This window comes from Somniosus microcephalus, unplaced genomic scaffold, assembly GCF_052327205.1.
Source record: "Somniosus microcephalus isolate GS21.2 unplaced genomic scaffold, FLI_Smic_1.0 unresolved_chr2, whole genome shotgun sequence".
NCBI lineage: Eukaryota > Metazoa > Chordata > Chondrichthyes > Squaliformes > Somniosidae > Somniosus > Somniosus microcephalus.
The window spans coordinates 84473688-84490170 of NW_028225180.1; the positions used below are offsets into that span (position 1 = coordinate 84473688).

General features: G+C 47.2%; 1 protein-coding gene across 2 annotated transcripts in view; it reads left to right on the forward strand.

Moving 5' to 3' along the window:
* Positions 1-7456, forward strand: part of sptbn2 (spectrin, beta, non-erythrocytic 2) — a 678353-nt gene extending 670897 nt beyond the window's left edge. For both annotated transcript variants that reach the window (XM_085976259.1, XM_085976260.1), the window contains one exon: positions 2053-7456. In XM_085976259.1, coding sequence (XP_085832385.1) covers positions 2053-2262 — 210 coding nt within the window. In that variant the 3' untranslated portion in view covers positions 2263-7456. The remainder of the gene's footprint in view (positions 1-2052) is intronic.
* The last annotated feature ends 9027 nt before the right edge of the window (positions 7457-16483 follow it).

A 16483-nucleotide genomic window follows, 5' to 3' on the forward strand; every position in this document is an offset into this window, starting at 1 on the left:
GCTCTGCGGTGCTGAGCCCCCATGGTCGAATAGCCCGCCGACATTCACTATCTATCCTCACACATAGACAATGGGTGGGTGGGTGAGCTGCCAGAGGGTGAATAAAGCCCATGTAATTGTATTCTTCACAAAGGAGGACACAAATAACCTCCCAGAGATGTCGGGGAACATAGGGTCTGATGAAAGGGAGGAACTGAAAGAAATCAGTATTTGTAGGGAAATGGTGTTCGGGAAATTGATGGGATTGAAGGCTGATAAATCCCCAGGGCCTGATAATCTACATCGTAGGGTACTTAAGGAAGTGGGCCTAGAAATAGTAGATGCATTGCTGATCATCTTCCAACATTCAATGGAATCTGGAACAGTACCCATGGATTGGCGGGTAGCTAATGTTACCCCACTATTCAAAAAAGGTGGTAGAGAGAAAACAGGGAATTACAGCCTGACATCGGTAGTGGGGAAAATGCTAGAGTCTATTATAAAAGATGTAATAGCAGAGCACTTGGTAAACAGTGACAGGATCGGACAAAGTCAACATGGATTTACAAAAGGTAAATCGTGCTTGACTAATCTACTGGAATTTTTTGAGGATGTAACTGGTAAAATAGATAAGGGAGAACCAGTGGATGTGGTGTATTTGGACTTTCAGAAGGCTTTCGATAAGGTCCCGCATAAGAGATTAGCATGTAAAGTTAAGGCACATGGGATTGGGGGCAAGGCATTGACTTGGATAGAGAACTGGTTGGCAGACAGGAAGCAAAGAGTTGGAATAAATGGGTCTTTTTCCGAGTGGCAGGCGGTGACTAGTGGGGTACCGCAGGGATCAGTCTTTGGACCCCAGCTATTCACAATATATATTAATGATCTAGACGAGGGAACTAGATGTAATATCTCCAAATTTGCAGACGACACAAAGCTGGGTGGGCATGTGTGCTGTGAGGAGGATGCCGTGAAACTACAGGATGATTTGGACAGGTTGGGTGATTGGGCAGAAGCATGGCAGATGCAATATAACGTGGATAAATGTGAGGTTATCCACTTTGGTGGCAAAAACAGGAAGACAGATTATTATCTGAATGGCAATAGATTGGGAGAAGGGGAAGTGCAACGAGACCTGGGTGTCCTTGTGCACCAGTCACTGAAGGTAAGCATGCAGGTGCAGCAGGCGGTTAAGAAGGCAAATGGTATGTTGGCCTTCATAGCGAGAGGGTTTGAGTACAGGAACAAGGATGTCTTGCTGCAGTTGTACAGGGCCTTGGTGAGACCACACCTTGAGTATTGTGTGCAGTTTTGGTCGCCTTATCTGAGGAAGGATGTTCTTGCCATGGAAGGAGTTCAGCGAAGATTCACCAGGCTGATACCTGGGATGGCAGGAATGACGTATGAGGAGAGATTGGGTCGATTGGGCTTGTACTCGCTGGAGTTTAGAAGAAAGAGAGGGGATCTCATTGAAACTTATAAAATTCTGACAGGACTGGACAGACTAGATGCAGGAAGGATGTTCCCGATGGTCGGGGAGTCCAGAACCAGAGGTCACAGTCTAAGGATAAGGGGTAAGCCATTTAGGACAGAAATGAGGAATTTCTTCACCCAGAGAGTGGTGAACCTGTGGAATTCTCTACCACAGAAGGCAGTGGAGGCCAATTCATTAAATATATTCAAGAAGGAGTTGGATATATTTCTTAAGGCTACAGGGATCAAGGAGTATAGAAACATAGAAGATAGGAGCAGGAGTAGGCCATTCGGCCCCTCGAGTCTGTTCCGCCATTTAATGAGATCATGGCTGATCATCCAAATTCAGTACCCTGTCCCTGCCTTCTCCCCATATCCCTTGATACCTGGGAGAAGGCAGGGACAGGGTACTGAATTTTGGATGATCAGCCATGATCTCATTGAATGGCGGAGCAGGCTCGAGGGGCCGAATGGCCTACTCCTGCTCCTATCTTCTATGTTTCTATGTATTCTAGCAAGAGTCGGGAGAGATGGGGAGAAAGTTGGTTCAGGTCAGGCGGAAATGGCTCGATTATACTTAACCCGGATGTGTTTTTGCAGGCCGAGATGAGCAGCTGGATCGATGGGATCTCCGCGTCGATCGCCGCCAATCAGGAGGACCGCTATCCCGTCAGCCCCCAGGGCCTCACCCGCGCGATGACCATGCCCCCCATATCTCCCAACAGCGGTGAGACAGTCACCCTGCGGCGGGACAAGGATGGAAAGGAGAAGGACCGAGAGAAGAGGTTCAGCTTCTTCAAGAAAAAATAGAAAATTATTCCAAAGCTGCAGAGTTTCAGAAAAAAAAAGTCTAAAGTCACCACACGTTCCACACTTCGCCCGTCATTCCAGTCGATTCCAGCTTGTTTTTCCGAATGACTCTGTGCCTGACATTCCCGGGGCATGGTGGGTGGGGAGGGAGGGAGGGGGGGGGGATTAAAAAAAAACTCAGTTTTATCAATGGGGAAAACAAAATGCCAACACTTCAGGAATGGTTAGTGGGACATTTCTAAAGAACCGATTCACGAACCGTGAGAGATCATTCTCGATTACTTAAGGTAGTCGGGAGAGAAACTGCCACAGCCGCACAATAGCCGTTTCTTTTACCGGCTCTGAAGTGTAAAATCTGTTTGGCTAAGCTGAGTTGGGTGCCTGGCTGGCTTTTTTTCCCCGATGGTTTGTAATGTGTCAAGCTGGCTCTGTGGGCTTTTCACCGTTGAAAGACTTAATGGGCCTCCCAAGCAGAAGCTTGCGATTAACTTGTCTCTTTTCCCCAGCTCGGCCAGGCAGAGTGGTGGCTGTCTTATCTGAACAGCTGCAAAACGAGACCGAAAGTTGGAAACATGTATTTCACAAGCAACCAGCAACCAGTCATTTCCTATACCACTTGGTGCCATTTCATTTTTTCCCCTCGGATCTTCCCTCTCCCCACACCCCTCCCTTTCCCTCTACCCGCCCCCCTCCCCCCCACAACCAGAATGCAGGGAGTGCGGAGCGGAGACACAAACTGTTAAATAACGTCTAAAGGGGATAAACACAACATTAAAATATTTGTGTATTTATTGAAAACCAAAATGTGCTTCAAGAGGTGCAGGGTGGCGGGGGGTGTAGGGGGAGAGAGGCTGGAGAGAGCATCCGACCTGATTTTGGATGCTTTTCATTGTCTGTGTTAGATGTTTGGGCAGCATGTGTGTCGGCCACTCCTCCCTCGTAGTCATCCTGCAACGCTAACCCGCTGAACCGTTTTGAAAACACAAATCTGCTCTCGATGTGAATAGAACTCCGACTTGCCAAACTTTCGTTCTCTCTCGCAGGCCTGTGCTGTATCGGGTGTTGAATTGGATTATATTGCTTTGAAGGAAAGCACGCACGCACACACACACACACACGTTACAGAACTTGTCAGAATATTCTATTTACTAAGTGGTTGTAGTGAAAATTGTAGATTAATTCAATGTGGGTTTTTTTTTTCTTTAATAGCTTTTAAGTTTTATTTCCAATATAAGCACCTCCCCTCGACCTTTACAGCCAAAGGGCCATTGGCAACAGCAGCTGCCACTCGACGCCGATTTAAAACTGGACGAAACCTCCATAGCTTGGCGTAGACCACATTACAGAAGAGGTGTTGGGAGTGAGTGTACACTAATGATTGCTCTTGTATTTGCTGTTTGTTAGGAGATGGGCCGGCCTCTCCTCTCTCTCTCTCGGGGGTTTCTATTCACTCGGCTCAGTTCTGGACATTTTAACATTAGGTTAAAACCTTGCGTTATCTTCCATTAAAAAAAAAGTTTTAAATTCACCTTTGGTTCCCGCTAACTCTTGTCGTTTCTTTTCTGTGCTGCGACGCCTCCGATGCTGCCTCTTTGCGCCAGCTGAGAGCCGGCCGCGCCAGGCTACAAGTTACCTAAGCGCCTCTCGCGATTAAAGAAACGCCCCGCCCGAGCTTCACGGGAGGAATGGTAGGCAGCGAGCAACAGGTAGGAGAGATGTTGGGGGAGGTGAGCGAACGGTCGAACAGGCACTCGATGAGAAGGAGCAGAAAGAGGTAAGAAGATGGGCTTTATGATCAGATGTTGCCACAGTCAGGTGGTACGCTACAGAAACAGGTCAAATCAGAGATCCGTGTGAGTTGAGTCACCAAAGTGTTTTTAAATAGGTGCTGGGACTTAATACCAGTAAATGCCCCATGGTGTGACTTGAAATATAAACCCGGGTGAAGATAGAAAACGAAAGGCATGGAGTTGAAGGACGCAAAAACCGATCTGATATTTAAAAATCAGTCATGGGAACTTAAAAATAAAAAGTTCCAAAAATTGAGAACTACAAAGGGAGAGGCTGCAGCAGCAAGGAGGAGATTTTTAGGTTTGAGTACTAAAAATTACCGCTGAGAGACAGACAGAGGCGCTCCTACTACAGGAAACTTTCGATTTACCAGCACCTAAATAACCGGAAATCTCGGTTAACCGGCAAAATTCAGGAGTAGGTTTTACTTCACATTTGTATTTGCCTTCTTCCATCTGTTGCTGTGCAAGGGTGTGGCTGCAGCTGTTGCTAAGCTACAGAGACGCTTGGAACTTGTGGCCATTGTTCTACAGTTGTTGCTAAGCAACGGGGTTTGTTGCTTTATACGGAGCTGTCCGCTCTCCCTATCTTTTACTATAGCGTTCGGTTATCCGGAATTTTTTGATGAACCGGCACCACGTCGGTCCCGTCGGTGCCGGATAAAAAAAAAGTTTCCTGTAGATGGCGACCTCAGTTGCGACAGCCCATTGTTGACACTAAAAGTTACTCAAAAATTGCGACAAGAAGTTAAATCTTTTTGAACAGGAAACGCCAGTGGACGTTGGATTTGAACATACTATAGATAAATAACAGACACGGCATAGTACAATTTTTTTTTTTTTTAAAGAGTTCTTTCACATAAAAGTTCCATTTGAAATATTTTTAAAGCTGGAACTAAAGATCGATGGCGGATCCCGGGCTGTCCAGTCATGCACCCAAGACACCTACAGCACACCGACTCGGGAGAGAAGTGGTAGACACAGACCTCGTGGTCAGCGGGGCGGGTGGAGCAGCCTGCAGCCTCGAGGCACATTAACCGCAGCCTCGAGGCACATTAACCGCGGCCTCGAGGCACCCTAACTGCAGCAGGCGCCGCGGCTACATGCAGACGTTCTCTTGTGTTTCCCACTGTTCCCTGATCGCGATTCCGACGGACATGTTGCAGCAGACTCGCCAGTGGTAACAGTGGTGGAATCAGCCGAGGCTCACTAGCCACTGACTGCTGCTGGTAAATGTGTATCTGTGGACGTTGGCTGAGGGCAGGATCAGTCAAATAGTCTGCCAACGCTTGCCGTTCGGGCACATGCAGAGTGGCCCCTTGCACAAGGTACTGAAGAACGCTCAGTGCCTATGGAACTGCACCCCGGTAAGGAGTCAACGCCTCCACAAAGTGAGCAAGCAGGAGCAGGAGGAAGGAAATGAGAGAGAGAGAGAAAGTAGTATCAGATAGCTGTCAGCAGCCAGAGCCGTTTTTATAATATCCAACATATCTGTCACAATTATGAATGCTTTAAAATGGTTTTACAATGCTTAATGTGGAGGTTATTTAAGTTGGGGAATGGTTTATAAACTGACTTTGAATATTGACACGGGATTCATGCACAGGATAACAAGGTTAGAAAAAGCTGGGAGTGAACATAAATTAAACTGGGTAACGATGACAAGTTGCAATTGCTGGAGATCTGAAATAAAAACAGAAAATGCACAGCAGCTCTGATGGTATGAATATAAAGACTGATTGAGTTAATCTGCCGTTCCTCCTTCAGAAGCTGACTGACCTGCTGTGAATTTTCTCCAGTGATAAGGTTACATATGGCTTTAGATCAAAGTTTCACCCTATCCCAACAATATACTGATCAGGTTGATCCATATAGATGCCAGCAGGAATACTACCCCCAAAAAAGGCAAACTAAATCAACACGGGTCCTCACAACTATTTATGTTTGCCACCTTTAACACTTTGGCCATTTTGGCAAGGAATGGAGCTACCTTGTGAGGTAATCTTCCACGCCACCGGAAGCAAGGCTGCAATGCACCTGGAGTACGAGAGACGGGAATAGTTGGTACGGGAGGTCCAAAAGTGCAGAGAATGTTTTTTTCAGGTTGGAATGTTTACTCTATCTAACCCGCGCTGTACCTGCTCTGGGAGTGTTTGATGGGACAGTGTAGAGGGAGCTTTACTCTGTATCTAACCCGTGCTGTACCTGCTCTGGGAATGTTTGATGGGACAGTGTAGAGGGAGCTTTACTCTGTATCTAACCCGTGCTGTACCTGCCCTGGGAGTGTTTGATGGGACAGTGTAGAGGGAGCTTTACTCTGTATCTAACCCGTGCTCTACCTGCCCTGGGAGTGTTTGATGGGACAGTGTAGAGGGAGCTTTACTCTGTATCTAACCTGTGCTGTACCTGCCCTGGGAGTGTTTGATGGGACAGTGTAGAGGGAGCTTTACTCTGTATCTAACCCGTGCTGTACCTGCTCTGGGAATGTTTGATGGGACAGTGTAGAGGGAGCTTTACTCTGTATCTAACCCGTGCTGTCCCTGCCCTGGGAGTGTTTGATGGGACAGTGTAGAGGGAGCTTTACTCTGTATCTAACCCGTGCTGTACCTGCCCTGGGAGTGTTTGATGGGACAGTGTAGAGGGAGCTTTACTCTGTATCTAGCCCGTACTGTACCTGCCCTGGGAGTGTTTGATGGGACAGTGTAGAGGGAGCTTTACTCTGTATCTAACTCGTGCTGTACGTGCCCTGGGAGTGTTTGATGGGACAGTGTAGAGGGAGCTTTACTCTGTACCTAACCCGTGCTGTACCTGCCCTGGGAGTGTTTGATGGGGACAGTGTAGGGGGAGCTTTACTCTGTATCTAACCCGTGCTGTACCTGCCCTGGGAGTGTTTGATGGGGACAGTGTAGGGTGGGAATGCTGAAGCTGGGATTCACGTCCCTCCATTTAATGAGCACAAAATTCAGCCCCCAAAATAAAATAAAAAGTAGCTTGATGGAAATGTTTGCTCAGACACCAACTAATTTGATAAATTACTGTCATTGGCTTCATCCAACCGAAGTGGATAACAGTGAAGGGGAGTCAGCTACCGTTGTTGGTTGTCTCTTGGGTGCACATACATCATCAGCCGTTGACCCATCCCAACCAAAGAGTAACAGTAAGAGAAGTGAAAGCTGTCGAGCGTATACATGTGTACAGGAGGGAAGGACTGAGCCGACAGACCACAGCACGGGCTTGATTAACAACTTGGCTTTACCGGGGTGTTCCAAATGTTCCCTTCAAGGCTTACTAATGAATGGAGTGGTCTTGGTGTTCCCATTTGAAGTTCTCGTTTGGAATATTATAATCTCTCTATTTACTGGATTCTCATTGTACTGAAAATAAAAAGTGCATTTAAAACTGTTCTCCCAGTGCCTTGGTTACTCGTTGTTTGAGTCTCAGAGGGCTGTTGTAAAAAATTAATGTGCTGCGTTAAGAGAAGGGAGTTTCCCAGCTGACTCATATCGCTTAAGGAAGCCTATTTATAACCAAACCGTACGAGCAAGGAGGTTCAATTTCTGATCTCGGGCAGGGGGACGCCGCAATTTGCCTCAGTCCCTCTGGGCTACGGTTTTTCTGCTATCGCTATCCAGTAACCCCTCCTGGCTGGTTTGTGCCTTCAAACAAGGACCACGCACACCATCAGGCTCAGCTGTGATAGCCCCGTGACTGAATAGACTGCCAGTACTCATTCTCTAGGATTCCCCACCTGAAGAATGTCCACTAGAGGGGAGCAGACTTTAACAAGGAGAAGAGGAAGGCAACAGAGAAACTACCGGTAAGGATAAAAGATTATTTTATTTTATATTATTATCTATAATATTCTGCTCGCTGACTGTTGATTATATAAATGGAGGCAAAAAGGGCAGGATTTTCATTGGGCCGTGGAGTCGGGATTGGAGGCGTGTGGGGGGTTAAAATCCCAAAATCGGGGGTCTCGACCCCATCCTGCACCCAAACCCGCCTCCGTGCCAATGTCCCAGGAGGCGGGTATCCGACCTGTGCTGGGAGCCGCCTCCCCGAGGCAGGAAGGGGATTAGTGCCAATTAACTGCCTGTTAACAGGTAGTTAACAGGCAGCTTTTTGCCTAATCCCTATTTTTAGCCCTGAAGTGTGGGCTTCCCGACGGCTCCGAACCACGCCAAGTTAGCAAGGCGGGCCGTCGGTCTGCAGGGGTTGGAGGGGTCGAGATGTCCGTTGTGCAGGTGAGTGATGGGTGCATGTGTGCAGAGGTAAGTGTAAAGTGTTTTAACAAGTTTTACTTACCTTTACTTTCACCTGCAGGCTTCCTTCCTTCAGTTCTCGGGAGTCCCTCAGTTCACCGGCACAGAAAGCAGAATGGCCGCTGAAATGTCGAAACCTGCAGCCTCTGCTTTCTGGTCTGGAGAGATCTCTAACTGAGTCTGAGTAGAAGGACTCAAGTTAGAAGACAGATTGTCAGTGTTTGACAGCTTCACAGAGCTGTCAGATGCTGATTTTTCATCTGTCAAAAGCTCTTGACAGATGAAATGTCAATCGCTGATGTCACCATTAACCAGGTGTCCCTTAATTGGCCTGCTGAGCCCGCTGGGCGGGCTTAACAAGGTCAATCAAGGGAAAATCGCGTGGGTTGGCTAAAAGTCGATGGAGGCGGGACTACAACCCAAAAAGTGGGAGTCCCGCCTCCAAAAGCTCCCCATTGACAAAATCGAGCCCATAGAGTGCGAAAGCAAGGAAGTTATGCTAATCCTTTATAAATCACTGGTCAGGCTCCAACTATAGAGTATTAGATCCAATTCTGGGCACCGCACATTAGGAATGATGTCAAGGCCTTGGGGAGGGTGCAATTTTGAAGATCTCTTCAAAATTGTTTCAGGTTTTTACAAGGTAAATAAGGAAAAGCTCTGCCAACTGGCCAGTGAATCGGTAACTAAAGGGCAGAAATTTAAGATCACTGCCTCAAGAACAAAGGGAGAGATTGGGAGAATTGTGTTTTTGCACGGAGGATAGCAGGCACAGTGATGGAAGAGGAACCCATAATAAATTAAAAGGAAGGAGAATAAGGCCTCGATTTTAACTGACCCGTGGAGTCGGGATTGGAGGCGTGCGGGGGGTTAAAGTCCCGAATTCGGGGGTCCCGACACCATCCCGCCCCAAACCCGCCTCCATGTAAGTTTCAAAGGAGGCGGGTATCCGCCCCGCACTGGGACCCGCCTCCCCGAGGCAGGAAGGGATTAGTGACAACTAACTGCCTGTTAACAGGTAGTTAACAGGCAGTTTTTAGCCTAATCTCTATTTTAAAGCTTGAAGTGAGGGATTCCCAACGGCTCCAAACCACGCCAAGTTAGAGGAGGCGGGCCGTCGGGTTGAAGGACTTGGAGGGATCGAGATGTCGGTGTTCAGGTGAGTGATGGGTGCATGAGTGCAAAGGTAAGTGTGTTTGGTGTGTCTAAAGTGTGTAAAGAAGTTTAAATGACCTGTACTTACCTTTTTAGCCTTCCTTCCTCTAAGTTTCGGGAGTCCATCATCTAACCGGCACAGAAAGCAGAACGGCTGCGAACTGTCAAAAGTGACAGCCTGCAGCTTTCTGTGCCGGAGAGATTTCTAACTGAGTCTGTGGAGAAGGACTCAGGTTAGAAGTAAGACTGTCAGTGTTTGACAGCTTCAAACAGCTGTGAAACACTGATATTTCATCTGTCAAAATCTGTCAATGATCCAGCATATTCACGGACATTAAGGGAAGTTTGAAATAAAAACAGAAAATGCTGGAACACACTCAGCCGGTCAGGCAGCCTCTGTGGAGAGGGAAACAGATTTAACGCTTCAGGTCGATGACCTTTCATGAGAACTGGAAGATTATAGCAGAGATGCATTTAAGGGGAAGCTAGTTAAACACAGGAGGGAGAAAGGAATAAAAGGATATGCTGATGGGGTGAGATGAAGAGGGGCGGGAGGAGGCTCGTGTGGAGCATAAACACCGGCACGGAGCAGATGGGCCGAATGGCCTGTTTCTGTGCTGTAGATTCTATGTAACTGCAGCAAATACAGAACCAGGGAAAGTGTCGGGGGTGGGGGGGGGGCGCGGGCGGAGAGATCAAAGCGGAAGGTCTGTGATAGGATGGAGGGCCGGAGCGATTAAATGTCAAAAGGATGATAGTGCGAGGCAAAAGGGGATGTTAATGGGACAAGTAAAGAAACAAAAGATGGTTCCAGAGTAGGTGTAAATCTCCAACAAAAAAAAGAGAGAAGGCTGAGGGTTGACCTGAAAGGGGTTTGATAGGGTAGACATAGAGAAGATGTTTCTACTTGTGGGGGAGAGACTAGAACATGGGGCTATAAATATAAGCATGGACCTGTTGGGCTGAATGGCCTGTTTCTGTGCTGTAAATACTATGTCATACTATGTAATAACTAAAAAGTTTATACTGGAGTCTTCATAGTGCGGGTCATGACCCTGATGGTTCTTCTGGTCCATATTCTGTGGGCTCTTTATATTTTTTTAGGAAGACTACTGCGGGAACAATTGCTGTGGTCGTGATGTGTAGTCACAGAAATCACAGAAACCCCACAGTGCAGATAGAGGCCATTTCGGCCCATCGAGCCTGCACCGACACATATCCCACCCGATCCCCGTAACCCCAACACATATCCCACCCTATCCCCGTAACCCCACGTATTTAATCCCCCTAACACTAAGGGTCAATTTATCATAGCCAATCAACCTAACCCGCACATCATATCCAAAGTTTTTTCACGAGTATCTTAAATACCTAAATAGTCACCCATTTTTGGAAAAGCGGTGCCCTCCGGTGCTGACCCTGCCGGAATGTGCAAGGCCAGCGTGGGCAGTACCTCAATAACATGGTGCCCAGCTACTGCATGTAACTGGAAAATCCAGCTGGTGCCTTCAAAAACCAAGGTGTACCCGAGTGTGTGGGTGTTGGGTGAGGATGGGATCAGGCCTGAGCTGTGATACCTGGGATCATCTAAAATGGTACAGACCAGGGATTGGACCCGAGACTTTATTAACCTTATTCCTTGAGTTTTCTCAGGCACAAGTTCGAAACTTATCTGTGGGAAGAGGACTGTTTGCTCTGTCACGGGTGTCACGTAACTGGTAGAGAATTGAAGACGTATTAATGATGTCCTGTGGCGATTCAAAGCCACTTACAAAACATTATAATATATCAGTGAAGTAAACAATGACAGCCTGGCTATTCATTCAATTCCAAGAAAGCTTACTGCAAATTGATACAATCACCGTAACTTCGATGGATGCAGCCTGCAAGATCAGTGCTATTGTTGTCTGGGAATTACTTTTTCCCCAACATTATGCTTTAGTCTGTATGTGCCCACTTCAAAGATGGGGGGGTATACTTAATGTCCACCGTCCTGTCTGGCAGAAAAAATCCAGAGGTGGTGTCCAACATCAGGAAACTGGCGGAAGGACTCCCCGCCACAACTTCCACATCCATCTGCTCTCAAACAGACATGAGTAGAAACCTGGGCCCACGGTTGTGGTCTTCCAATTTGAAATTTGATCGTTTTGAGGTCCTGAGAGCGAGTGCATTAAGCGTAGGAGACAGTGTGAGGCGTCTTGATTATGGCTAACGGTAATCAAAGCAGCCCCCAGTTTCTTCTTTGATTGGGTCTGGCTCTTCATGCACTGACACCATGATTCAACTTATCCTTATTATTTGTTGATTTATTTTAGGCTGCAATTTGGAAGGATTCATTACCTCTGAAGCTACAATCACTGATTGTAATGGAATCTGATGAGTAGTCGCTGGAATGAGTCACTCTGGAACGCTTAAAAGCAAAACCAAATTTGAATTGCAAATTTTTCTAATTTCAAGAACAGCTCAATTCCCTCTTTAAAATTCCTGTCAGACACCTCCCTTAGCTCTACCCTGACTCACTTCGTCCTCCCCGGTTTTGGGATATTTCACTATATTGAGCATGCAAGTTGTAGACTGGGTTTGATAGCAGCCTCACTACCAAGCTGCCCCTACCTTACATGTCTGTGTTGCTGTCCATGTCAAAGCTTCAAATCAAAGAGTATTGTGTCATAAGTGGCATCTGTTTCCTACTTTACAACAGTGACTACACTTCAAAAAAGTACTTCATTAGCTGTAAAGCGCTTAGAGATATCCTGAGGTGGTGAAAGGCGCGGGAGAAATGAAAACCTTTCTTTCTCTTTCTCTTTGCGAGCAAATTTTCACCAATTTAGCTTCAATCTTTTCCCGAAGGCATGGATTTGTGGTCAAATCAACTGTGTGTAAAGTAAAAGCAAAATACTGCGGATGCTGGAAATCTGAAATAAAAACCAAAAATGCTGGAAATGCTCAGCAGGTCAGGCAGCATCTGTGGAGAGGGAAACAGAGTTAACGTTTCAGGTCGATGACCCTTCGTCAGAACTGGAAAAAGTTGGAGATGGAACAGGTTTTTAAGCAAGTGTAGGGGCAGGGAGGGGGAGGGGAGGAAAGAACAAAAGGGAAGGTCTGTGATAGGATGGAAGGCAGGAGAGATTAAAAGACAAAAGGGATGATGGTGCAAGGCAAAAGGATATGGTAATGGAACAAGTTAAGAAACACAAGAATAGTCTAGATGAAGTGTAAATGGGAATGGCAGAATCATCAATCATTTTTCATCTAGAGCCATCCTTTGTTTCTTAACCTGTCCCATTACCATCCCCTTTTGCCTTGAATATCTCTTAATGTCTCTTAATAGAAACATAGAAGATAGGAGCAGGAGTAGGCCATTCGGCCCCTCAAGCCTGCTCCGCCATTCAATGCGGTCATGGCTGATCATCCAAATTCAGTACCCTGTCCCTGCCTTCTCCCCATATCCCTTGATCCCTTTAGCCTTAAGAAATATATCCAACTCCTTCTTGAATATATTTAATGAATTGGCCTCCACTGCCTTCTATGGTAGAGAATTCCACAGGTTCACCACTCTCTGAGTGAAAAAATTCCTCCTCATCTCTGTCCTAAATGGCTTACCCCTTATCCTGAGACTGTGACCCCCTGGTTCTGGACTCCCTGGCCATCGGGAACATCCTTCCTGCGTCTAGTCTGTCTAGTCCTGTTAGAATTTTATAAGTTTCAATGAGATCCCCTCTCATCCTTCTAAACTCCAGCAAGTATAAGCCCAGTCGATCCAATCTCTCCTCATAAGTCATTCCCGCTATCCCAGGTATCAGTCTGGTGAATCTTCGCTGCACTCCCTCCATGGCAAGAACATCCTTCCTCAGATAAGGCGACCAAAACTGCACACAATACTCAAGGTGTGGTCTCACCAAGGCCCTGTACAACTGGAGCAAGACATCCTTGTTCCTGTACTCGAACCCTCTCGCTACGAAGGCCAACATACCATTTGCCTTCTTAACCGCCTGCTGCACCTGCATGCTTACCTTCAGTGACTGGTGCACAAGGACACCCAGGTCTCGCTGCACTTCCCCTTCTCCCAATCTATTGCCGTTCAGTTAATAATCTGCCTTCCTGTTTTTGCCACCAAAGTGGATAACCTCGCATTTATCCACATTATACTGCATCTGCCATGCTTCTGCCCAATCACCCAACCTGTCCAAATCATACTGGAGTTTCTCGGCATCCTCCTCACAGCACACACGCTCACCCAGCTTTGTGTCGTCTGCAAACTTGGAGATATTACATCTAGTTCCCTCGTCTAGATCATTTATATATATTGTGAATAGCTGGGGTCCTAGGACTGATCCCTGCGGTACCCCACTAGTCACTGCCTGCCACTCGGAAAAAGAGCCGTTTATTCCAACTCTTTGCTTCCTGTCTGCCAACCAGTTCTTTATCCAAGTCAGTACCTTGCCCCCAATCCCATGTGCTTTAACTTTACACACTAATCTCTTATGCAGGACCTTATCGAAAGCCTTCTGAAAGTCCAAATACACCACATCCACTGTGTGGTAAACCACTGTTTGTATTCCTGTTTGTCCTGTTTGTATTCCACTGTGTACATGCCTGGACATGCCTCGGCTGACTCCTCCCACAGGTCCTAGTATAAAGGTGACTGCTCCCCAGCCCTTGTATCCTGGACCGGTCGACCACTCGAGGCAGACCTCCATTCTGTTGTTAATAAAAGCCTTTAGTTACTCTTCTAACTCTCAGGCCTAGAAATTCAGTGCCCTTAGCACCGATTTTGCGGCGCTAGAGGGCCTAGCGCTGCAATTGGCGCCGGTTCCTAAATTGCCTGGGGCCCTTCCGCGGCGGTAGACCGGTAGCGCTGCGCCGGCACCGATGACGTCATCAGTGTGCGCAGCGTCCCGGTTGCCGTGGTAACCCGGCACCAAGCCGAAATTCAGTTGCGACCGCCTCGCCAGTGGCAGCCGCAACTAAGACTCCGGCAAACGAGTGTTGCCGGAGTCTGCGCCGGCGCTTTAAGGAGGCGCGGCGGCCGGCCGCTTTCCCGCCGGCCGCCTGCCCGCAGCTCCCTCCCCGGACTTCTCCCCCCCCCCCCCCCCCCCCCGGAACAGATGCAAGCCCGGCACTTGTCCGAGGTGCCGGGCTCATTTTTTAAGAGATTTGCGCGGGCCGCGGCCGGGTGCAGGCAGCTCCTCCTTAACGGAAGGAGGAGGCCTGCACTTCCCGAGCCTGCCGCACCGCAGCGGGCGGCGCGTTGCGCCAGTTTTCAGGCGCTAAAACCCTTCAGTAGCGCCGGCAGCCGTTTGGGCGCGGCGCTACTGAATTTTTGGCGCGGGCAAAGGGACTTAGCGCCGGCGCTAACTTCCGGCGCTAAAGCCCTGGCGCAGCGCAAACTCAATTTCTAGGCCTCAGTCTTTTATGAGTAATTGATAGCGCATCACACTGGTTCTCCCTTATCTATTTTACCAGTTACATCCTCAAAAAATTCCAGTAGATTAGTCAAGCACGATTTACCTTTTGTAAATCCATGTTGACTTTGTCCGATCCTGTCACTGTTTTCCAAGTGCTCTGCTATTACATCTTTTATAATGGACTCTAGCATTTTCCCCACTACCGATGTCAGGCTTACCGGTCTATAATTCCCTGTTTTCTCTCTACCACCTTTTATGAATAGTGGGGTCATCTCTCCTGCCATCTATCCTATCACAGGCCTTCCCTTTTGTTCTTTCTTCCCCTCCCCCATTTCCCCCCCACTACACTTACTTAAAAATCTGTTCCATTTCCTGCTTTGTTCCAGTTGTGACGAAAGGTCATCGACCTGAAACGTTAACTCTGTTTCCCTCTTCACAGATGCTGCCTGACCTGCTGAGTTTCTCCAGCATTTTCTGTTTTTATTTCAGATTTCCAGCATTCTCTTTGTAATCATCTTTTGCTTCTGCCTGAGCTGCTGAGCATTTTCTGTTTTTATTGTGTGTAAAGTTGGATTTAAGTTCAGGGAAATCTAATGGTATTAATAATGCTGAGGCTTGAGTTGTGGGACCTTGGAATGTCAAGTCAAGGATAGCAAGTCAGTACAGTTGATTTAATGTAGGAGGAAAGAAATTTATTTATTTCAATGTTGAAATTTTTTGTTTTATTTCTTACGTCAAAAAATGTCAATTGCCTCATAAATTAGGGAGATTTTCCTCCACGCGTGAAACATCGGCCAGGAAAGGTAATTAACTCGAGATTAATTTCCATCATCCGGAATGAGCTGTCGAATCCATCGATCTCCTTTCCAAACTGCGGAACTTCTCACCAGTCCTTCCCATCCCCTTAAATTCCATCAGTGTTCAAAACCCGGGCTTGGCGTCACCCAAGCACTACCTCCTGATCTGCCCAGTATTTAGTCTGACTTCTTTCAGCCTTGGTCTTGATCTTCCTTGTGGACCTCAGCCCTGCACCTAGGCTTTGCGATTTCAAAAAAAAAATGCATTGCTCACTATCATTGGCAAAAAATTGCAGGAAGGATATATTTGGGGGTGGAAACCGAGATCGATAGAATAATGATTAGAGTCGGAGATTAGTTTGTGCTAGTGAGTGTAAAGTCTGTGGGTTGTGCAGTTAATAAATACACAGACTTCAGAAGTAACAAACAAAACAGGTCTTTACTATTCGAAGGTCCGGGCGAATCTGCCCCAGAAATCCTGCTACAACACTTATATACTGGTGTGGTCACTATCGGTATTACAGTATACAGAAGCCAAACAAATAGTGCCACACCTAAAGTAGTTCCCTTAAAGGTGAACGGTTACATTCAATAGTTCCCTTAAAGGTAGACGGGTACATACACTACAGTGAGACACCAGGAGAGTTAACCCCTCGCGAGTTACGTCAGACATAAATGGGGCTGGTGTTCATCACATTATTCACACAAACAACAGAAGCAATATCCGAATGATAAATTGCAGGCGCCCTGCATGAGATACTCTGTGGGGTTTAAGTAATCAGCATCAGTACCAGGCAGTCAAGGCTGAA